This window comes from Acanthochromis polyacanthus, chromosome 20 (genome assembly GCF_021347895.1).
Source record: "Acanthochromis polyacanthus isolate Apoly-LR-REF ecotype Palm Island chromosome 20, KAUST_Apoly_ChrSc, whole genome shotgun sequence".
NCBI classification, from domain to species: domain Eukaryota; kingdom Metazoa; phylum Chordata; class Actinopteri; family Pomacentridae; genus Acanthochromis; species Acanthochromis polyacanthus.
The window spans coordinates 25,043,781-25,066,898 of NC_067132.1; the positions used below are offsets into that span (position 1 = coordinate 25,043,781).

General features: G+C 38.6%; 3 protein-coding genes across 4 annotated transcripts; all 3 read left to right on the forward strand.

Moving 5' to 3' along the window:
• The first annotated feature begins 200 nt into the window (after nucleotides 1-200).
• Nucleotides 201-4,964, forward strand: LOC110965783 (retinol dehydrogenase 12-like). The gene is made up of 7 exons (XM_022214939.2): nucleotides 201-344; nucleotides 574-689; nucleotides 2,186-2,341; nucleotides 2,447-2,551; nucleotides 3,217-3,426; nucleotides 3,550-3,742; nucleotides 4,527-4,964. Exons 1-7 carry the CDS (start codon nucleotides 337-339, stop codon nucleotides 4,627-4,629), a joined length of 891 nt encoding a protein of 296 aa, XP_022070631.2. The 5' UTR covers nucleotides 201-336; the 3' UTR covers nucleotides 4,630-4,964.
• A 1,388-nt stretch (nucleotides 4,965-6,352) lies between these two features.
• LOC110965784 (retinol dehydrogenase 12-like) lies at nucleotides 6,353-14,745 on the forward strand. Its single transcript, XM_022214940.2, has 7 exons — nucleotides 6,353-6,501; nucleotides 6,750-6,862; nucleotides 9,968-10,123; nucleotides 10,208-10,312; nucleotides 11,842-12,051; nucleotides 12,654-12,846; nucleotides 13,964-14,745. The coding sequence occupies exons 1-7, from the start codon at nucleotides 6,494-6,496 to the stop codon at nucleotides 14,064-14,066; spliced, it is 888 nt and encodes a 295-aa protein (XP_022070632.1). The 5' UTR covers nucleotides 6,353-6,493; the 3' UTR covers nucleotides 14,067-14,745.
• Nucleotides 14,746-15,678: 933 nt separating this feature from the next.
• On the forward strand, nucleotides 15,679-22,768 carry LOC110965786 (retinol dehydrogenase 12-like). Of its 2 annotated transcripts, XM_051940363.1 has the most exons (7): nucleotides 15,679-15,838; nucleotides 16,060-16,172; nucleotides 19,137-19,292; nucleotides 19,372-19,476; nucleotides 20,530-20,739; nucleotides 20,972-21,164; nucleotides 21,968-22,768. In XM_051940363.1, exons 1-7 carry the CDS (start codon nucleotides 15,831-15,833, stop codon nucleotides 22,068-22,070), a joined length of 888 nt encoding a protein of 295 aa, XP_051796323.1. In that variant the 5' UTR covers nucleotides 15,679-15,830; the 3' UTR covers nucleotides 22,071-22,768. The 2 variants fall into 2 exon arrangements, with proteins under 2 accessions (XP_051796323.1, XP_051796324.1); XM_051940364.1 differs by lacking the exons at nucleotides 15,679-15,838; nucleotides 16,060-16,172 and adding an exon at nucleotides 17,529-18,277.
• Nucleotides 22,769-23,118: the final 350 nt, after the last annotated feature.

Consider the following 23,118-nt stretch of genomic DNA (forward strand, 5'->3'; position numbering starts at 1 on the left):
TCCCCAAAAAGGAAAGATTTTTATATCATCAAGAAAAACTGAAAATGATGTAATTTCTTTTACTCCTGTCTTTCCTTGCTCAGCAATCTGTGGACTTCCTGCCTCTCAGGTGCAGCCCGCATTCACAATCAAGGAAAATAACCACAATGGGCGGGCCTTAACTTACAGTTGACCAATCAGCGTTGTCAAGACTGACGGAGTTGCAGCCGATTGGCTCGAATTCCATCCTTAGCACAGCACTACTTATTGACAGTTGCGATGTTTGCGATCTTAAATCTGATGTTTCCAGGGTCTGAACAGCTACCACAGTCGAACTGAGGGCTGCAGCAGAGAAAAATGCCACGGTGAGGAAGCTTTTGATCAAAACAATCTTCAAATGTCTAAACAAATTCTGTAGTTTTACTGTGGTTCTGCTCAGGTGACATTTGTTCATCCGAATTTTCTCATTTTATAACTAAGATGTTTAAGTTAATGGTTATAACACACAAATGTTGTCGTTGCTGCAGGTAAGTGTAAACTATCATATTTGTTGTTGCTGGTTGAGACATTCATAGAGATTTCTCTATTTCCTAGAACTATTTTCCGTAAAGCCTGGTCCTCTGATGAAAAGCTTGATGGGAAAACTGTGCTGATCACAGGTGCCAACACTGGCATAGGTAAAGAAACTGCCAAAGACCTGGCAAAGAGAGGTGGGTCCGGCTGACATTTAGGGCTCCAGTTAGAAGTGTGGATCATACCTCTGGAAATGCACCTCACAGCAACGCTTCTTTTGTGAGGTGCTTTTCCAGCTGATTCTATCTGTTTGTTTACCTTTGCTTTATGATCGCCTGCATGCCGTGTGTTGCTGATTGGAGATATGAGCAGCTTCGCCCTCTATTGTTTTCCTGCAGGATATGTTGACTTTTGAATCCACAGATAGACCAAATACACAAAAAACAAGCATATTTCTAAAGAACCAAATGTGGTTTTGGGCATGGTGCTAAAACAATACATAAATGTCTGCACTAATTCCAAAGCAACACCTACGTTCACTGCCTCACCTGGAGAAATATATATATGGACATATATATTTAAAAAGAAAACACTACAGAAGCTCTTTGCTCTGTTTGCCAAAAACACACAGCAGTCATACCTGCATCTCTTCATCTTCAAGTTTATTGACATGTTTTCTCTAAAGTCCCTGCTTCTAACTGCACACTCTGCCCTTTAAACTGCACACAGCTATTCAGTAATTAAACTGGTTTCATTGAGAGGTTGTCGTTCAGTAATTTATGTCTTTATGGCAGGTATCGGTTGTAGCAGTATAACGTAGACTTTGAACAGAACACTATTCTGTGTATTTTACATCATAAAAATTGTCTAATGTTTATTTGAACAGAAATTCAGACACAGCAAGTGAATGTTCTTCTGCACTGACTTGAGTAAAAATTAAAAAATAACTCCTGCTCTTACAGTTGAAAAATGTGCACAAAAGGTTTTCTTGCTGGTGACAAATTCTAAGCCACTGAGTTAATCCACACCCTATTCAGGTGTGGCTTTGATAATTAGACAATGTGACCAGTATCGAAACAGTCCTTTGACCAGCGACTGTAAAAGTCCACCTTTAACTGCAGCTTTATTTAAATGGCACGATGCCACAGATCCCAAGTACAAGCTGCAGGCATGTTGGATGTTGGCGTATCAGTTTAGGTTGTTCCCAGGCATGTGAATACCACAACGCTGTTATTTATCATCCGTGGAATCATATCAGACAGCTCTGGGTGGACCTGTCCAGCAACGTGATCTCAAAGACGTCCGCCATCTTTGCCAAGCCCTTCAGAAACAGCGAGACAATATGCCACATGTAGCAGCAACAACCAAATGTTTCACCCGTTATTACTCAGAAAACAAAATTACAACATGAAAACACAGTGCCTTGTAGACAGACAAGAAGATATAAATACGATAGAGGACTAAAAATAAAAATAAGTTGGCTGAAATAAGAGTAGGACTGGAAAAGGAAGATATAATACTGGGGGGGAATCAGAGGTTGTAAAGTATGAGCATTATTTCGTACAGTTTATCATGCCTGCAGCTGCGTCAGACACTCTAAACTGAGTGCTGTTTGTGTAGCTGTTGATTGCACAAAAGAAATCTGTATATTTGCATATATATTCGTAAATTTATTGTTTACTTTTTTGTTTAGGGGCAAGGGTCATCATCGCATGCAGGGACATGGAGAAAGCACAGGAGGCCATGAAAGAAGTCATCGAAACCTCAGGCAACGACAACGTCAAGTGCATGAAACTGGACTTGTCTGACACCAAGTCCATAAGAGAATTTGCTGAAGCCTTCAACAGAGGTGAAACCATCTTTTTCCACAGAAACCTCTGCATGTACAGTTACTTTCTGCACATAAAGCTACTTTAAACCCACTAAGTTTAACCTCTCGGTCCTTTTTTTACAGATGAACCAAAACTCAACATCCTCATCAACAACGCCGGAGTGATGATCTGTCCATATGGGAAAACTGCAGACGGCTTTGAGACGCAGATTGGTGTTAATCACTTGGGTAAATAATCAAACCAATAAGAACTGAAATCAAGGATGTCTCCATCACTGATGGATTGTCACAGATTTAGCTTTTATTGGACACATTAATTGTTATTAGCCGGGTCCCCTCCTAGAGAAAGGGAAGCTCGACAGGGAGTTGCAGATCAGGGTGGTGGTTCCCATTTTTAAAAAGAGGGACTGCAGGCTGTGCTCCAGTTATTATCTCTTGAATGCTAATAGTCTAAATCAAGTACAAATGTAAGTTTACCCACCTTAAACTATACATATATCATAAAAGAAACTAAATGCTATTAGATTAGTGACATGAATGTTACCAAAACCTTTGATTGGCTTTCAGAGTGACATCTTTTGCCCCAACAATTCTTATGTTCATTGATAATTTGCAGGTGTCAGATTCAAGTACAATGGCCATTTCTATGAAAAGTGAAAATCTCTGATTTACGAAGACATGTGAGTTTCACAATTTCTTTTGAAATGAATGCAAAAATATCTTTAGAATGAATTTTTTTTTTTAATTTATGAGGAACATTTTGGTGTGGCGGAAAAAGACTTGTTTTAGGTTTAAGACGTTAGAAATTGGGTTACAATACTTAAACAGTATCCTTTTCTCTGTTTTCTGACACTCAGAATTGAATTTAAAAGTCACATTTCCCTCTTCGCCAGGTCATTTTCTGTTGACACACTTGTTGTTTGACCTGATTAAAAGATCAGCGCCAGCAAGGATCGTCATCGTGTCCTCTGTGGCTCACGTTTTGGGCTCCATCAATCTGGAGGACCTCAACAGTGAGAAGAGCTATGACAAAGCCAGAGCTTATTCCCAGAGCAAGCTGGCCAACGTCCTCTTCTCCCGCTCACTGGCTAAGCGACTGGAGGGTGTGTTACTTACCTATATTACTGTTATTTTATCCATTTTTGGAGCATGAAAACTGGCCAAAAAAGTGTATCACTGTTTACTCTGCAATTTCTTTTTAATAAAATATTTTGTTTTGTTTTTAGGCACAGGTGTGACAACTTACTCTCTCCATCCTGGTGCTGTTAAGACCGATTTGCAGCGTCATGCGAAAGGGGGCTGGTCATTTCTCCTGTCACTCTCTAGGCCTTTCTTTAAAAACGCTGTCCAGGGAGCTCAGACGTCAATCTACTGCGCCGTGGAACCGTCACTGGAGAATGAGACTGGTCTATACTACAGGTACGCTTTAGTAGAGTGCACAGACATTACATGTCAGTGCAGGTCATTTGAAAATACAGCCCTCCTCCTGCAGCTTTTGCCTCCCTTCCACCCAGATAAGCAGTGATACATGCACATGTTTCATACTTGCACTGAATACTAACTTTAGAATGTTATCCAGTCCAGTAACCTGTACAAGTAGGACCACTAGTTATACATTTCTGTGATCCCGTTTTCAAACTTGCAGGAGTTTGAGATGACAGCAGCTTAAGTGTCCAAGAGAAAAACAAGCTCAGAGTCCAATTTAAAGTCAACACAATCTCAAAGTTCTCTCCATCTCTGAAACACTTTGCCAACTTTGAATTATATTCTATTTTGTTTATTGTCAGACTCTCTCTCAGAGTATTTTCTCTTTCATCAGTGCATCATCTTTTGTATTGGGTTCTTTTGGAACAGCACGTCTAGTAACAACTTTACCTGCAGAACTTTCTGCCACTGAATCAGGTTTTTCATTATTGAGATGTGCAGTCACACTTGTAGAACAGCCGCACAACAGTTAGTCATTCGATTTCCAAAGGCTTAGTGGAATCTGGACCTCATTTTGGAAACCACTGATCTACTATTACAGTGTCATAATGAAATTGGTTGTAATTAACCATTAAATGGCTGTATAAATTTAGATAAAGCATCTACTGTCAATGTTATCTGCAAATAAAAGACCATATATTTAAAGATAAACTGATTACTGATGAAATACAGTCTATCTAAACATTAACTCACTTAGCTAACGTGTCCTTGCTTGCAGTGACTGTGCTCGTACCAGCTGCTCCTCTGCTGGTAAAGACGACGACATGGCCCAGAAGCTGTGGGAGCTGAGCTGCCGTATGCTGAACATAACATGGGACTAAACCAACCTGGAGGGAAAAGAAAGTCTTTAGAGTTCCTCTGCTAACTGATGCACTGATGTCAGATTTCAGTACTACTTCCAACCAGGAAATAAGGTGCGAAAGAGGTGCATTCAGTCTCATGTTTTTTCCAACAATTGTTGTATATGTATGTTTTCCATAATAACCGTAATTTATCAGTTTAAGTGTCTGTTTTGTGTAACGTTTATGATTATGGTGTATGCAATTCACTGTAAGCTTAAGTAACATTTTATTCATTTTGATGAAAGCTGTGCAAAGGTTATTTTAATGCAATAAGTGTAATAATTTATTAATAAACTTCACTGAATCAGACCACATATTGTCTGTGTCTTAGATGATTTTTTTGTGCCTGTATTTTGTAATAGAAGTGTTGTTAAGGTTGTCATACTTATATATAATAGAATAGAAAGCAATAAAATCCTTTATTCGTCTGTAAGGGGAAATTCTATTATTACAATAGCAAGAAAAAAAAATAAAGTGACCACAACTACAATAGAAAATATAAACTAGAACAGAGAAATATACCAAGATGCAAAATGGACAATGAAGTGTAAAATATAGTCTAAAAAAAGTAGTAAACTGAAAAAAACGCACTGAGAAGTTTCAGATGTTAATATTAAAAATATACAGTGAATGAGGAAGTTGTGTCCACAGCAGTGAGGCTTTTGTAGTAAACTTGGTCGGTTGAGTTTGTTTATAAATTTCCATTTTGGATTGAATGTCATTTATTGCAAAAAAAAAAACAAAAACCAAACATTTCTTTTAAATTGAATACTATGTCTGTTATATTTCCTCAACCATTTTTCAGTTACTTTTATACTTTACTTTTAGCTGTATGAGTAGTAGAAAAAATGTTGTACCAGTAGTCTAATAATGCTGAGAAAATTTCTATGAAATGTGAGTAAATGAACGTGTCATTTAAGGTCGTGGCTTTGAACCTACATCTCATTCTGATCCTTGTATCAGTCTGTAGGTAAAGAGTAAAGCTGTTACTGTCTACTGCTTATTAACCACGCCTGACGTCAGTGGGGTTACTGCATTCGCTTCAGTATCTGACTGGCTGGGTATGTATGTGTGTGTGTGTGTGTGTGTGTGTATTTCCATTCAGATGTCTCTGCAAGTGCTGAAGTCAGGATAATCAAATTTGGTACTGAAGGTCGGTCTAAGGTCCCCTGCTCAGTTGTGGAGTTAGAGGTCAGCAGCTCAAGGTCAAGGTCACGGGTCACTTAGCACATTTCTTGCATATTGCATCATTTGTATAGGAAGGGATATACTAGGATGATCAAAATTGATACAGAGTATCATGCATGGGCGTGGTTCTGCCATCTACTGAGGGCTTGTCTAGTTTGCTTTGTCATCTATTCTGGCACCATGTGTAGAGGTGTGGCTGATCAATAAAGAGTTGGTTTATGCAAGTTGGAGCCAACATTGGTCACATTATTGATTAGCTGCACCTTGGACATCAGTAATTAGCTGCAGCTTTATCCCAGAGTTAGAAACCGATTATTAGATTAGTTATTAGTAATTATATTTTAAAATAATTTTTAAAAAATAAAAATTATGTCACTTCTTTTACTTTTATCTTGCCTAACTTGCGACTTCCCGCCCCTCCGGCGCAGCCCGCATTCACTATCAAGCACACTCAGCACAAGGGCGGGCCTTACGTTGAATTTAACCAATCAGCGTCGCCCAAAACTGACTGAGTTGCACTTCCAGCCTATCGAGCAGCACTACTTATTGACATTCCGACGTCTGGGGGTGTAATGTGGCGTAAGATCTGACGTTCCACTTTTTCCTGGTTGTGAAGAGTTTCTACAGTCGACTTGAGCGCTGTAATAAAGAAAACATGACAAGGTGAAGAAATTATTCCTCACAAAATTATTATTCAGTGATCGAAACAAATTCTGTGGTTTAATTCTGATTAAGTAACATTTTAAAACCCTAATTTTCTCCGATCATGATCAAAATTAACAAGTTAACTGCTAAAAAAAAAAAAAAACGTTGATTTTCTCCAGTTCTTTGCATCAGGAGGAGTGTAAACTGTCATATTTGTTGTGTTGCTCGTTGAGACGTTGACAGAAGTTTTTCAATTTCCTCCAAAGTTTTTTCTCGAGAGCCTGGTCCTCTGCTGAAAAGCTCGTTGGCAAAACTGTGCTGATCACAGGCGCCAACACTGGAATCGGGAAAGAAACTGCCAAAGACCTGGCACAGAGAGGTGGGTCTGACTGACATTTAAATCCACAGTTTGAAGTTTGGATTGTAAACTCTGAAGCTGCACCTCACACTGGTCCTTTTTTATACAGCAGGTTATATCTGTTTGTTTTGTTTCTGCTTCGTCATGATTGCTGGCATTCTGTGTGTTAGTGATTGGAGTTTAAAGCAGCTCAGCCCTCTGTTGTTTTCCTGTTGGATGTGTTGATTTTTGATCTGCAGATAAGTGGAATACAGCGAACCTGAAGAAGCAAATGTGATTTTGAACATGGTGTCAAAACAACGCCTGAATGTCTGGACTAATTCCAAAACAACACCTTTTTTCATTGCCTCACATGGAGGAGTATCAAAAAATACTGCAAAAACTTTTGCTTCTATTTAGGAAATAAGCCAAAAACACACAGCAGTCATACTTGCTGGAGATTTCAAATGCATTTGTTTCAAGTTTATCAAGTTTATCTTTAAAATCAGTGTCACATAACTTTTCAGAAAATATCAAAATGTGACTGAAATTACATTGTTTTGAGACACTTGGACTTGAAATTAGAACACAGTAGATTTAAAATGTCAAAGTGAAACAATTCATGCAGTTTTTTTTTATTTTAACTCTCTGTGTGCACCTATAGTATTATACTTTAAAGAAAAGAAATCGTATTAAAAGGCAGGCTGTGGTATAGAGAAAGTCTGGATTTATTTTTGCATTTTTTCTGCAGGTACAAATACACCTGTACACAATACTTAGAATACCTCTGATGATATTTTGCAGAACAAAGTGTCTGTATCAGTTGCAGCAACTTTATGGCAAAATTCATCCATTCACATTCAGGCCTCAGGAAAGTTATAGTATCTGCTTTGCAGGGATTTATTAGTATTAGCTAATCCACGTCCTTTTATCTCTTTGTTGTTTGCTGTAAGCTATCATAAGTGAACTAAAGCTAACTAATCAGCTGCCAATACTTCTGTCTGCATCCTTTGCCCTTAAAACTGCACACAGCTGTTCAGTAACTGAGCTGTTTTCACGTGAGAGGTTATCACTAGAAGATCTCTTTATGGCTGTATAAACTAGACTTTGAACAGGACAGTATTATGCCAGTTTTGTGTTGTAAGAAAGGATCTACTGTTGTTTATTTGCACTGGATAGAAATTCAGACACAGCATGCAAATGTTATTCTGTACTGATGTCAAGTAAAAGTGTTGCTCAGCAGCCTTAAGTTTGGCCAGTTGTGCAATAAAACCCCAACATTTTTCTGACTGTCAAATTGTCAACCATTGAGTTCATCCACACCCTTGATTAAATCAAGGGTGGTTTTTATTATCTGATAGTGTGGCCTTTACACACACATTCCTTTGACCAGCAACTATAAAAGTCCACGTCGAATAACACTTTTATTTAAATGGCATGATGCCATTTAAATAAAAGTGACCACATGCCACATGCCACAAGAACAAGCAGTTGGCATGTCGGATGTCGGCATATCAGTTTGGGTTGTAGCCAAGCAGGGGAATGTTCACAACTGAGTTATTTATCTTCTAAGGCATCCTGTCAGACAGCTCTGGGTAGAACTATCCAGCAACATGATCATGTCCCCAGAGATGTCCGCCAACTTTACCGAACATTTCAGGAAGTAAGTGCAAGACGATATTCTGCATGGAGCGGCCTCAACCAAGGATCTTTCTGTATTTGCATGTCCTCCCTGTGCATGCGTGGGTTTTCTCCAGGTACTCCGGCTTCCTCCCACAGTCCAAAAGCATGCTGAGATTAATTGAAGATTCTAAATTGTCCATAGGTGTGAATGCAAGGGTGATTGGTTATCTATATGTGTAGCCCTGTGATCGACTGGTGACCTGTCCAGGGTGTCCCCTGCCTTCACCCTCAGTCAGCTGGGATAGACTCCAGCCCCCCGTGACCCTATTGAAGATTAAGTGGTGTATAGATAATGGATGGATGAAATATGCAGAGTCTAATAGAAACGGTATAAGGAGGTAATAAAGTAATATCGCACATTTATTTATTTAGTTATTTATTTCTCAGTGTTGAAAAGAATGTAAGAAACTATTACATGCTGCATATATATTTTTGTTTACGGTGATATTTCTGTTTTTAGTGGGCTTTAATAAAAAATAATTTGCTATAAAGCCAATAAAAGCCCATTTAAAGAAGCAAATCCACAAGTCAGATGACAGACAAAAAATAACAGCTGGACAGACGAGAAAGAGCATCATGAAGCTGTAAAAATTACTTCAGGCAGGGTTTTTGTTGAATTTTTTGGATACGGATTAAACCAAGTTATGATGAAACTAGTACCCACATTGTTATACTGTTAAGCCTTTGTGGGAGCTGTTGTTTTTTTGTGCTTATAAACCATAAAGGTTTATATTTTTTATAGCAGCTGTTTTGTTTTAGAATATGAAAGGCAATCCCCAGAAATACGCCAAATTCTCTGCAAGATCTCCAAAAGGAATGCTGCATGACAGATTGTGTTACAGAGGTTAGTAGAGTAGAGGTTAGCTCTGAATTGACGTCATAAGTTTGGCTCTGCTTACAAGGCATTTTAGTTTAAAGTGATAAAAACTACCTTGCACCTCATCTTTAAAATACAGAGCAATAGTTTGTATTTAACGTCGGCTGGTTAAAGTTGCCAGTTGTTTTGTCTTTTTTGTTGTTTGGCATCTTGGAGAAGTCACATCACTTTAAAAAAAAACAATTAATTCCATTGCCAAAGGAAAAAATATATAATAATTGTCTCTTTAAGTGATTTTTTATTTAATTCAGACACTGTAAATGCATACATATACATAAAGTATATGTAACAGTTCAAAGTATTGTATTCCACGTAACTTATTTGACTGATTTGTTCAAATTTACCCATTTTAAAATCATCATTATCACACAAGAACTGTAACTGAGTACAACACACATATTTAGATAATAAACAAACAATATAGTAGTTTAAGACTCAGCGTTACTTACAAAAAAAAACATTTTCAGTCACTTTTTGTGTTTGTTTTCAAGTTAAATGTCTCCATGCATTCAAGTGTGAGTTACGGCATTTTGAGTTAAATTAAATGTAGAATACTTCAAGCTCTTCTTCAATATTTCTCTGTTTAGGGGCAAAGATCATCATCGCGTGCAGGGACATGGAGAAAGCAAAGGAGGCCATGAAAGAAATCATCGAAACCTCAGGCAACGACAACGTCAAGTGCATGAAACTGGACTTGTCTGACACAAAGTCCATAAGAGAATTTGCGGAAGCCTTCAAAAAAGGTGAGATCATTTCTTCCTGACAAAATTTTAAAAGTACTTTAAAGCACCACAGTTTAACCTTTCAATCTTTTTTTTTTTCTACAGATGAGCCAAAACTCAACATCCTCATCAACAACGCCGGTGTGATGATCTGTCCTTATGGAAAAACTGCAGACGGCTTTGAGACGCAGATTGGCGTCAATCACTTGGGTAAATAATCAAACCAATAAGAACTAAAATCAAGGATACCTCCATCACTGATTGGTCTTGGAGCCCCAGATTTAGTTTTTATTGGGCACATTAAGTATTACTAGCGGGGCCCTCGTCTAGAGGTAGGACTGGGACAGGAGCTTGCCAGGGAGCATCTGGTGACCGAGCCTTAATATGTAACAAGGGGCCAACGCACAGTGGGTCCACCACCCACAGGACCAGAAGTCTGGGTTGGGTGTTGTCATCATTGGGAAGTGGGCATGAGTGGGCGCCTAGGCGTGTCTCCCCTTGATGGCATAGACTAGTTGTGAGGATGTGGAACATCACCTTACTAGTGGGGAAGGAACCTGAGCTAGTGCGGGAAGTGGAGTGGTACCGACTAGATACAGTTGGGCTTCCTCCGTGAACAGCAAGGGTTCTGGAACCAAAATGCTGAAAAGGGTTGGACTCTCTCCTTTTCTGGAGTTGTCCAGGGTGAGAGGGACTTGGTGGGTGTGGGGAAACTCACAATCCCCTGGAGGAGCACCTCTTTGTTGTACCTCTCCCTGAAGAATGAGGGTCACCTCTCTGTGAGTTTGTGTTGCGTAGGGGAAAACTCTGACTGTTGTTTGTGATTATATGGCCCAAACAGCAGTTCAGAGTACTCAACCTTCTTGGATCCTCTAGGTCACATGTGTCAAACTCAAGGCCCGGGGCCATATCCGGCCCGTAATACAGTTATATCTTGCCCGCGAGATCATTTTACAATGATTTATTATTATTGTTATTAATGGCCCGACGATATGAAGCGTTGGTAACACACAAACTACAGATCCCATAATGCACCTCAACAGCTGCCTTGCTGAATGATAGGTTACCGTGTCATTTAAGTCAAGTGTCTGTTATTGTCTGCAACCCTATTGCAACGTCAAAGCTAGCCCTTAACAATGGCGAACCCTGCATGCAGACCAGAAGCTACAGAAAGTAGAAGAGTTAAAAGAATCTGAAATCTCAGAAGAGATTTCACAAAGTGAAGCTGCTGTGAAAGCAAGCTTTATTGTGGCAGAAGAGATAGCCAAATCAGGCTATTTACCGTGGGAGAGTTTCTGAAGAACTGTATGCTGAAGGCGTCCACACAAAAAGCAGATGTTGGCAAACTTTCTTGTATATAAATTTAGTCGCTGAAGATTGTCCAGATTGGCTTCATTTTCAGTATTACTCACACTGCCAGTGACCCTCTTTTGCAAGTTTACTGGAAGTTGTTTGAGAAATGTGTATGTCCTGCTTTGTACTTTATTGCTGTATTGTTTTCTAACCTGGTTTGTTTGTGATGTCTGAATGATGAAGAAGCAAATTTTGTTAAATATACATAGATATAAAGTGCACATATAACATTTTTGATGGATTTACTGCAAGCTGTTTTTTCTTTTGTTTGGTTTTCGTTTTAGGTTCAAGACATTAGAAATAGGGTTACAATACTTACACAGTATCCTTTCTCTGTTTTCTGACACTCAGAATTGAATTTAAAAGTCATATTCCTCCTTCTCCAGGTCATGTCCTGTTGACATACTTGTTGCTTGACCTGATTAAGGAATCAGCACCAGCCAGGATCCTCACCGTGTCCTCCATGGTTCACAGTTGGGGCACCATCAATCTGGAGGACCTCAACAGCGACAAGAGTTACGACAAGATGAAAGCTTACTCCCAGAGCAAGCTGGCCAACGTCCTCTTCTCCCACTCGCTGGCTAAACGACTGAAGGGTGTGTTATTTACCCTCATTGCTTTTATTCTGTTCATTTTTGGGCCATCTGGAGGCATTCATTTAGTTTGATTTGAACAGAAAATTGTCTAAAAGGTGCAGCACTGTAGCCTAGCCATGCTACACCCATGTTTCTGATGGCACAAGGGTCTAGGGCTGCTTGACAGGGAGGGAGGCGGGCTAAAAGGTTGTCTATTAAATCCCTCTGCAGCAATTGGATAGGTATACAACCAATCAACGCAACGAATAGGCTGATGTAGTTCCGAGAGCACCGGCGGATTGTGGCTAAGTCCCATTAGCTTCCCAACCAGCGGAGCCGCGGAGCTAACTGGTATATTAAGGATTTGCCATATCCCGTCGGCATAAGTCCAAATACGCCTCTGTCGTCACTTCGTTACGCCCGCCTTCTGACTCTACACTTCATGGTGATTGGTCTGGCCAGTTTTAGGAGAATCCAGCCTCGAGCCTTATGGAGGGTAACTAGACCCTCCCTGGCAGAGAATTAAATTCGTTGCCGTGGGTTGTCTAGCGCGGCTAGGCTAGCAGCACTGCATATTCACTTCAAAGACTCAATTTGTTTTTTATCTTTGTTTTTTTTTTTAGGCACAGGTGTGACGTGCTACGCTCTCCATCCTGGTGCTGTTAAGACCGATTTGCAGCGTCATGTGAGCGGCCCTATGTATTTACTCATGCTGTTCATAAGGCCTTTCTTTAAGACCGCCGTCCAAGGAGCTCAGACGACAATCTACTGCGCCGTGGAGCCGTCGCTGGAGAATGAGACCGGTCAATACTACGGGTACGCTTTAGTAAAGCACACAGACGTTAAATTTCAGCACATTGCATTTACTTAAAGCTACTGCAGGCAAAAATCTGGAGAAGTTGGAAAACAAAACATTTGAAAATACAGCCCTCTTCCTGTAGAGTGGGTTAGTGAGGTATGTTGAGACTAATGTTCGAATCTTCAGTGTCACAGAAGTGGCTTTATTCTTACCTGGATAGATCTCCATGGTAACTTGTGCTGTGGAGCTAACCCGGTTCTGTTTAGAGTTTCTGATTTAAATTGGCTGTAAAAAAAACATCTGTCTTTAAACAAAGCATTTCCTGATAATTCCTCATGAGTGTTAGAGATTGTCAGCTAAGGGAATCTGTATTTAGAAACATGTTGAGCTGTATATTACTGATACCACTGAATGAGGCTGTGCAGTTACAGTATCACACACTGTATATGTTGCATTGCCATGGGAACCCAACATGTATTTAGGTGGTGATGCAGAAATCACGGAAATATGTTTGGTCCTGAGTTTCTGTTGAATTCATTTGCACTGCTGGTACTGAACAGAGTTTAGAAAATGTATTATTGTTGTGTTTTTTAAACAGCGAATAATAAAACGATAACATTATTTTCACTTTAATTTGGCCAAAACTGGAGCCAAAAGGAGGTGCACAGGTCTAGTTTACTCACAGGCCACTTAAATTAAAATATTCTGAAAAGCTTTTTTTTTTTTTTTATCTAATTTTTGCCCAGCAATTCCAAAAAATACTGCCTACTCCAGCTTTAATATGGTGGTTCTCAACATTTTCAGTTTGAGACTGCTGAAAATGAAACACCGTGTTTCACAGCAATTCATAACTGTTATTTTTCCTCCTGACAAAAACAGTTTAACACGAATCCTGTTAGTCATTTTGCATTTCCAAAGGCTTGGTGGGATCTGAGCCTCATTTTGGAAACCACTCACCCACTAATACAACATAACAAAACTGGTTGGAGAGGGATAAACATGGACTCCTGAATTAACCATAATTTGACTTTGCTAGTGTACAGATTTAGAAAAAAAAAACAGCCAACAACTTGTCAATAAAAGAGAAACAGACCTAAACTTTACGTTATTTATCTAACGTGTCCTTGCTTGCAGTGACTGTGCTCGTACCGACTGCTGCCCCGCTGGTAAAGACGACGACCTGGCTCAGAAGCTGTGGGAGCTGAGCTGCCGTATGCTCAACATAACATGGGAATAAACCAACCTGGAAGGAAAAGAAAATCTGTTGAGTTTTTCTACTAACCGATGCACTGATATCTGCTTTCACTAACCAACCAGGACATAAGGTGCAAAATATGTAATTAACTTGCATTCAGTCATGTATTTTTCCAGCAATTGTTGTATATGTATGTTTTACATAATAACAGTAATTTATCAATTTAAGTGTCTATTTTGAATAAAGCTTCTCATCTTGATGTATCCAATTTACTATGAGCTGAAATATTTTTTATTCATTTTGATAAAAGCTGAGCAAAGGTTTTTTTCAATGGAATTATTTATAATTCAGGAATAAACTTTACTTAATCAGACCACATTCTTGTCTTAAAGGATTTTCTGTGTCTGTATTTCCTGAAAGTTATGTTGTTATGATTGTCATACTTTTATAGAATAGAATAGAATAGAATAGAATAGAATAGAAATACTTTTTTGATCTCTAAGGGGAAATTCTGTTGCTACAGTAGCAAGCAGAAAGAGTAAAGTGACCACCACAACAGAAAAATATAAAATATCATATAAATAGAAAAATAATATACGAAGATACAAAATGGACAATAAAATATGAAATGTAGTTTGAATAAACAAATGTACTAACCTGAAAAATGCACTATGAAGTGTCAGATGCTACCAATAAAAATAAAAAAAATCTTTGGACTGAATTTAAAAGGCTTCATTGCTTTTTTTCTTGATTAACTTAAAAACCCCACAATAATAAATAATAATAATAATTGAACTTGCCCAGCCAGTAACTGGAAAATCTTCTGATGTCTTTCTTTATTTTCCAAAAATAATTATCCAAGAATTTTGGAATAAATTGGAATTCTGTTCTTTTTATCATACTTAACCATTAGTTATAGGTTTACTAAAAAAGTACAGGTGCAGTAGTCTCCTAATAACGCTGTAAAACTGTACTGTGATTTTTTTTTCTTGTAAATTTGTATGTGAGTAAATGAGAGTTAATTTTAAGGCCTAGACTTTTGTTTGTAACTTGCCACATTGATCACATTACTGATTAGGTGCACCTTGCACATCAGCAATAGGCTGCAGTTTTATCCCAGAGCTGGAAATAGCTTGATTGTGAAGAAATTAAATCTGTCATTTTTACAGACACATAATCGTCACTGAAAAGGACATTTCTGCTGTTGTGTACATACTTCTGTGTTTATTAGATTACCAACAACCATTTATGCTACTACTGTAAGAGACTGCCAACACAATTCCATTGCATTTTCATGTACAGTGATAAAAAAGGCATCTTTAATCTGTAATATTATTGCTGTAACACTCTTATATTGCTGCTGATGTTGTTGCTTGTAAAAGAACAATTGCAAAACAAATAAAAATTAAACATTAAAAAGTACAGATTTTTAAATAAACAACAAAAATTGAAAATGAAGCCACGTCTTTTGTTTATCTTTTACTCATATCTTGGCAAACTGTGGACTTTCCGCCCCTTCAGTGAAACCCACATTCACAATCGAGCACACGAATCGCAAGGGGCGGGTCTTAAGTTACATTAAGCCAATCAGCGTCGTCCATAACTTACGGAGGAGCAGCCTATTGGCTGAAATTCCAACCTATCGAAGACCACTACTTATGGACAGTTCCGGATCGCGACTATTTAATCCACTCTGTTTTCTTTAGAGGCATTTGTGAGTTAAATGTGGTGTTAAACCGGATTTTACACTTTTTCCTGGCTTTGAGGAGTTTCTACAGTCGGCCTGAGCGCTGTAAATAAATAAAAATGCCAAGGTGAGGAAGCTTTTCATGCAATTCTTCAAATGTCGAAACAAATTCTTAAAATGCCGAACAGATTCTGTAGTTTTACTGTAGTTCTGCTCAGGCGACATTTTAAAAACTCAATTTTCTCAGATAACGACTAAAATGAATAAGCTATTGGATACAAACCAATGTTAATTTCTGTTTTTGTTGCTAGTTGAGACATTCACAGACGTTTCTCTATTTTCTCCAAGTGTTTTCCGGAGAGCCTGGTCCTCTGCTGAAAAGCTGGATGGAAAAACTGTGCTGATCACTGGCGCCAACACTGGCATCGGGAAAGAAACTGCCAAAGACCTGGCAAAGAGAGGTGGGTCTGACTGACATTTAGATCCACAGCTTTAAGTTTGCACTGCATCTCACGCTGATCCTCTTTTAGTAAAGCAGGTTCTGTCTGTTTGTTTTGTTTTGGCTTCGTCATGCGTACTTGCATTCTGTGTGTTAGTGATTTGAATATGAGTATCTCTGGCCTCTATTGTTTTCCTGTAGGATATGTTGACTTTTGCATGTGCAGATAAGTCAAATACAAAGAATGTGTCAGTTCATAAAGAATCAAATGTGATTGTGAATATTTGAGGCAAACCTTGTTTCACATCTTTCTACCAGTTCAGTTTTGTTTCACCAGTTCCAAATTTATCGCATTTAAAAACAGTCCCTGAATGTCTGTAGTTATTCCAAAACATCTATTTTCACTGCCTCACACTGAGGAATATTAAAACCATAAAAAACACTTTATTCTATTTACCAAATCAGCCTTAAACACACAGGAAATTTCCAGTGCATCTCTTCAAATTCAGGTTTATTCACTTGTTTCTCTCTGCAGACAACAGCAGCATTTTCTTTTGACTTTTTGTCATGAAATTAGAGCAGTATGAAAATAATATAATATAATAATGTTTGTTTGTTGTTGTCCGCATTGAAACTTCATTTTCATGTGTAACAAGCATAAAGTAATGCACTCATTTAGTCACAAGAGGGTGCTCTTCACCACCAGAGAAGTGGGTCAGACTGACATTTAGATCCACAGTATGAAGTTTGGATTGCACCTCACATTAATCCTCCTTTTATAAAGCAGATTCTGTCTGTTTTATTTCTGGTTAGTCATGATGACTTGCATTCTGTGTATTAGTCATTGGAGTGAAAAGCAGCTCAGCTTAGTGTTGTTTTCCTGTGGGTTATGTTGACTTTTGCACCTGCAGATAAGTCGGGTTAAATGTGATTTCTATTATGACGCCAAAACAATGCCTGAATGTCTGGATTAATTCCAAAATGACACCTATTTTCACTACCTCAAGTGGAGGAATATAAAAGAAAAACTTCTTTCTTCTCCAGATGAGCCAGAAACACACAGATGGAAATGTAAAATCCACCTCTTCACTCGTTTCCGCTAAACTTGGTGTCACATAGATCTGCAGAAAACATCAAAACGTGACTGAAATTGCATTTTCTTAAGACTTTGTGACTTGAAATTGGAGCACAGTTATTATATTTTATGGTAGTGTTAATATGCCAACAGGAAGTGAAACCCATTTCATGCAATCATATGTTTTTTTTTTTTAAATTCTCTGTGTGCATCTAGTGTGTTGTACTTGAAAGAAAAAAGTAATATGAATGAACAACATAAACCTTTTTTTTTCTTCTCTCTTCTTTTTTCCTTTTTTTTTTTTCCTCTCTTCTTTTTTTTTTGTCTGCAAATCCGCTCAAAAATGACACCAACCACCCATGGTGTCATTGCTTAAGCTTCATGTGCAACTTTTTTCTTCTTTGTGACTGTGACCATCACCTGTCCTCATGGCAAATTAACCTATCATGTTTATTTCAAGCTGTTTCCTGCATTATGCCATTGAGGGCTGTGCACACCCAAGTGAAACATAAAACAAACACAGGACAGACAGAAAGGTGAGGCATAGACAGTGTTCTGAGAGAAAAGGTGCATTTTATTTGTTTGTACTCTTTAATTCACACCTTAAAGCCATTTACAAAACTAAAACCCTTCACAAACACCTAATACGACAGAATCCCAACTGGATCAATCATGAAGATGTCAGGAGGCCACAAGAAGGATAGATAAAGCAGAGTGAGATCCACAGACACTAACCCAGCAACCTCCACTGACTCAGCGACCGGAGGAACACACTCTATTGAGTTTTGGTAGGTGCCGGTGTGGTGAGTCTGGCATGCATGAAAACCTCCACCAAAAGGAGGGAGCTGTCTCCTCCAGCCCAAGGAGGTCCACACCGCCCCCCCGCAGGAGCCACCAAGCGGAGACCCAGCCCAGGAGCCCGGAGCGACCCCCGCCGACACAGCCAGAGCCCCAAGGCCCGCGCAGCAGAACGGGCCATAGCGGACCCCCATGGCGCCCCACCGGCCCACAGCCCCACTTCCCCCACGGGAAGTGGGGTCAGTAGAGTAGAGGTTAGCTCTGATATGACCTCATTATTAGTTCTCTTTTTCAAAGTAGGAAAAAATGCCCTTGTTTTCTCATTTTTTATTTATTTGGCATCTTGGAGAAGTTGTCACAATAGAAAAACAAAGAATTCAGTTGCTAAAGACAAAAAAGTAAATAAATACTCCTTTGAAATTGTTTTTTTAAATTTAATTCTAACACTGCAAATGTATATATACATAGAAAGTCTGAGTAGCAGTTTATGTGTGTTGTATTTGACAGTTTTGTTTAAATTAAGGCATTTTAAACCTTCCATACCACACAGAAATTGTACATAAATCAGATACTGTATTTCTGATAAGTTAGACATTTAGACTGTAATCAGGCAATGCTGGAGTGTGGTACTTGGCTTTAATTACAAAAATGACAACAAAAATAAAATTTCCATCACATTTTGTGGTTTTTAGCTAAAGATCTGCAGGTAATGTAGGTAGTATATGTGAATATTGACGTTTAGAGTAAAAATAAAGTTTTAATCTATTATTTAATACTTAACCACACCTAATCAAGCTATATTTATAAAGACTAACTTTTGGAGCTGCTTAATGTTCATATAATTCCTTATAATATGTGTAAAACAGTTCACCTTTCCCTTATGCATCAATTATATTGTGTTTTCTTGTCTATTTAGTGAATACTGGTCATGTTTCTTGTTGAAGCATAAAGTAATGTCCTCGTTTCATCACGAGAGGGTGCTCTGTTTCCGTTTACCCACAGATTATTTGTGTATCTCTTGACTCTCTGTGCATTCATGAACACAAATGATCTGTATATTTACACACGTGTGGCCCACGCTGTTGTAAATCTATTGTTTATTCCTCTGTTTAGGGGCAAAGATCATCATCGCATGCAGAGACATGGAGAAAGCACAGGAGGCGTTGAAAGAAATCATCGAAACCTCAGGCAACGACAACGTCAAGTGCATGAAACTGGACTTGTCTGACAGCAAGTCCATCAGAGAATTTGCTGAAGCCTTCAACAGAGGTGAAATCATTTCTTCCTGAGAAAACTCTGCATGTAAAAGCAACAAAGTTTAAACTCTCAGGTCTCTCTTTGTCTACAGATGAGCCAAAACTCGACATCCTCATCAACAACGCTGGTGTGATGGTTTGTCCTTATGGGAAAACTGCAGACGGCTTTGAGATGCAGATTGGTGTTAATCACTTTGGTAAATGCAACCAGCAACGACTAAATTAAGAAAACCACAGTTGGCTTGTTGGTGCCACAGATTTAGTTTTCATTTGACACATGAATTATCGTCTAGAGACAATGAACTACAGCAAAAAGTTCTTACTATTAGCGGCTGTTTATTTGGATTTTCTGTCTTGTTGACTGCCAGCATTATTTTATTACAGTAACTTTAGGGTTTGCTGCTTCTTCTCCAACAGGGAGATATCAGTGCTTTTAAAACGTTACTATAGCTCCACACTTGAAGCACTTTTTGCACTTACTAAAGGTTTTTCCTTATGTCTGAATTCTTGCTTGTGTTGTACATCGCTTTGGACATCTGCTAAATGAAATTGTAGAATTGTAGCTCCATATAATGTCCACTAGGGGGCAGACTGACATATTCATACTCAATGTAATTACTGGCTCTCTTTGCAAAATTCCTTTCTTTGTTGTTTTTTCAATGCATTTGCTGCAAAATTGTACATGTTACTGATATATTAAGCTGCTATTTAGACCCTACTTGTTTATGAGAGAAAATACACGACAAATGTACTCATAATTAGTGCATTTATAATGGATGTTTTTTTGGTCTTGTGTGAAAGACTTACTACAAACAGCATTTTGTTTCACATTTTACTTTCAGCTGTACGTAATGCTCTGTGTCGCCTTATTATTTATTATTTAGCACTGATTTCCTTTTTATTGCTAAATGTTGCTTACCCTTTTTTATTAGATGTTGATGCACTAATCTCTGATGAGGTAAATAATCCCACAGCTTGATAAAGAGTACAGCTCAGAACATTTTGCCTGCCAAACTGCATAAATCACTCCTGTTTTTTCTTCTGTTCTTTCAATAACTACCTTGTGTATAAATTTGGAATCTTTTTTTTTTTTTTGTAATCCTGCAGCAAACTGTTGGATAATGTGGAACAATCCATTTATTTGGTCTTTGTGTTAAGTTTAACACTTTAGAAACTGGGTTACAATGCATCTCTTTCTGTTTTCTGACACTCAGAATTGAATTTAAAAGCTACGTTTCCTTCTTCTCCAGGTCATTTCCTGTTGACCTACTTGTTGCTTGACCTGATTAAAAGATCGGCACCAGCCAGGATCATCACCGTGTCCTCCATGGCTCACAGTTGGGGCTCCATCAACCTGGAGGACATCAACAGCGACAAGAGTTACGACAAGAGCAAAGCTTACTCCCAGAGCAAGCTGGCCAACGTCCTCTTCTCGAGATCACTGGCTAAACGACTAGAAGGTGTTTTATTTACCTTTATCACTGTTAGTTTATCCAGTTTTGGAGCATCTGGCTGCATTCACTTAATTTCAGTTCAATTTTATTTTTATACTTCCAGTTCACAAGGTGAAGGTGAAGACCTCATGAATTTTAAACAAAGAACAGAGAACCCAGCAAGATACATCACTGTTTATTCTGGAATTATTTTTCTCCTCAAAAGCTCAGTTTTTACTTTTTTTTGTTTTTAAAACAGGCACTGGTGTGACAACTTACTCTCTCCATCCTGGGGTTGTTCAGACCGATCTGTGGCGCCATCTCTCCGGCCCTCAGCAGTTCATCATGAAGATAGCGAAGCCCTTCACCAAAAACTCCGTCCAGGGAGCTCAGACGACAATCTACTGCGCCGTGGAACCGTCACTGGCGAATGAGACCGGTCAATACTACAGGTACACTTTAGTGTAGCACACAGATATTACATTTTAGTTCGTTAAACATTTATTTTCAACAGCATCTTTGCTTAAAGCTCCTGTAGGCAAAACCTGGAAAGGTGGGAAAGACTCTCTTTTTTTCTGTTTCATACTCGGTCATCTTTTTTTATTGGGTTGCTTTGGAGAGTCGGCAGTTGATGCCAATGCTGGAGTAGCAACTTTTCCTGCAGAAAATTCTGCCATTGAACCAGGTTTTCCACCATCTGCATCTGTAGAACAGCCAATAAGAATGAAACGCTCTCTGAAAAGACTCGTGATTAGACAGTCTCGCATTATGGGCTAGATTTTTTATAAATCTAACTGGAGACAAAAAGAGGTGCAGAGGTCTAGTTTGCTCACAGGTCACTTGAATTATAAAATCCTGAAAAGTTTATTTTTAATGGAATTTTAGCCAAGAAATGAAAAAAATAAATAAATAAATGAAACTGTGTTTTACAGCAACTTGTCAGTATCATTTTTCCTCCCAGCTAGAATAAATTAACACTAATCCTGTTCATCATTTTGCATTTCCAAAGGCTTGGTGGGATCTGAACCTCATTTTAGAAACCACTCACCCACTAATACAACATAACAGCAAAACTGGTTGGAGAGGGATAAACGTGCACTACTCAATAAACCATTATTTGACTTTGCTAGTGTACAAATTTAGAGAAAGCAGCTACAGTTAATATTAACTTGTAAATAAAAGACTGTATATTTATAGATAAACTGATCAAACGGCTAAACTTTAACTCACTTAGCTAACGTGTCCTTGCTTGCAGTGACTGTGCTCGTACCAGCAGCTCCTCTGCTGGTAAAGACGACAACCTGGCCCAGAAGCTGTGGGAGCTGAGCTGTCGTATGCTCAACATAACATGGGCCTAAACCAACCTGGAAGGAAAAGAAAACCTTTCGAGTTTCTCTACTAACTGATGCATTGATATCTGATTTCACTACTGCTGCGTGCCTGGAAATAAGGTGCAAAAGACTTAGTAAACTTGCATTCAGTCATATATTTTTCCAGCTTTTGTTGTATTTGTACGGCTAGAAGATCCCCAGCGTGTCCTAGCTTGGGCCTGGGATCTTGGTGTATGGAGGTTGCATGTTCTCCCGGTGTCCTCCCTCAGTCCAAGAACATAATCAGGTTAAGTGATAATTGTAAATTACCCGTAGGTGTGAATGTGAGTGTGACTGTTTGTCTTTATGTGTGACCCTGTGACAGACTGGTGACCTGTCCAGAGTGTCAGCTGGGATAGACTCCAGCCCCACTGTGACCCTAATAAGGATTAAGTGGTGTGTAGATGATGGATGAATGTTGTATATGTATATTTTACATAACAACCACTATTAATCAATGTCACTGTATATTTGATGTAAAGTTTCTGATCTTGATGCATCCACTTTATATAAGCTTAAATAACTTTCTATTCATTTTGATAAAAACTGGACAAAGGTTTTTTTCCAATGCAGTTAGTGGAATACTTTCAGGATAAACTTGAGTGACTTGGACCACATTCTTGTCTGTGTCTTAAAGGATTTTCTGTGTCTGTACTTTCTAACAATAAACTCACTCTTACACTCCATATCTTTGTTTCTGTTTGTGCTTCCAGATGCTTGACACTGAGTTAACAACTGTGTACATTCCCAAGAGATTTAGGGGTGACGACACGCATATTTTCAATGTAAAAGAATACCAGCCACTTTGTAAAATGCATTGATCGGTGCATCTGAACACGTCACCAGTGATAACCTCATAATATTATGAGGTTATCGGGTGTTTCAGGGTTTTAAAAATGAGTGGTTCCAGCTCAAATCATCTGGACCCTTTGGTTTCACCGCCTCTGATTGACCTAAAATTCTTTTATCTAAATTCTTTTACTGTTCAGTCTTTAATCACTTTAGATATTTTTGGGAATTTTATTTGGCAGATTTT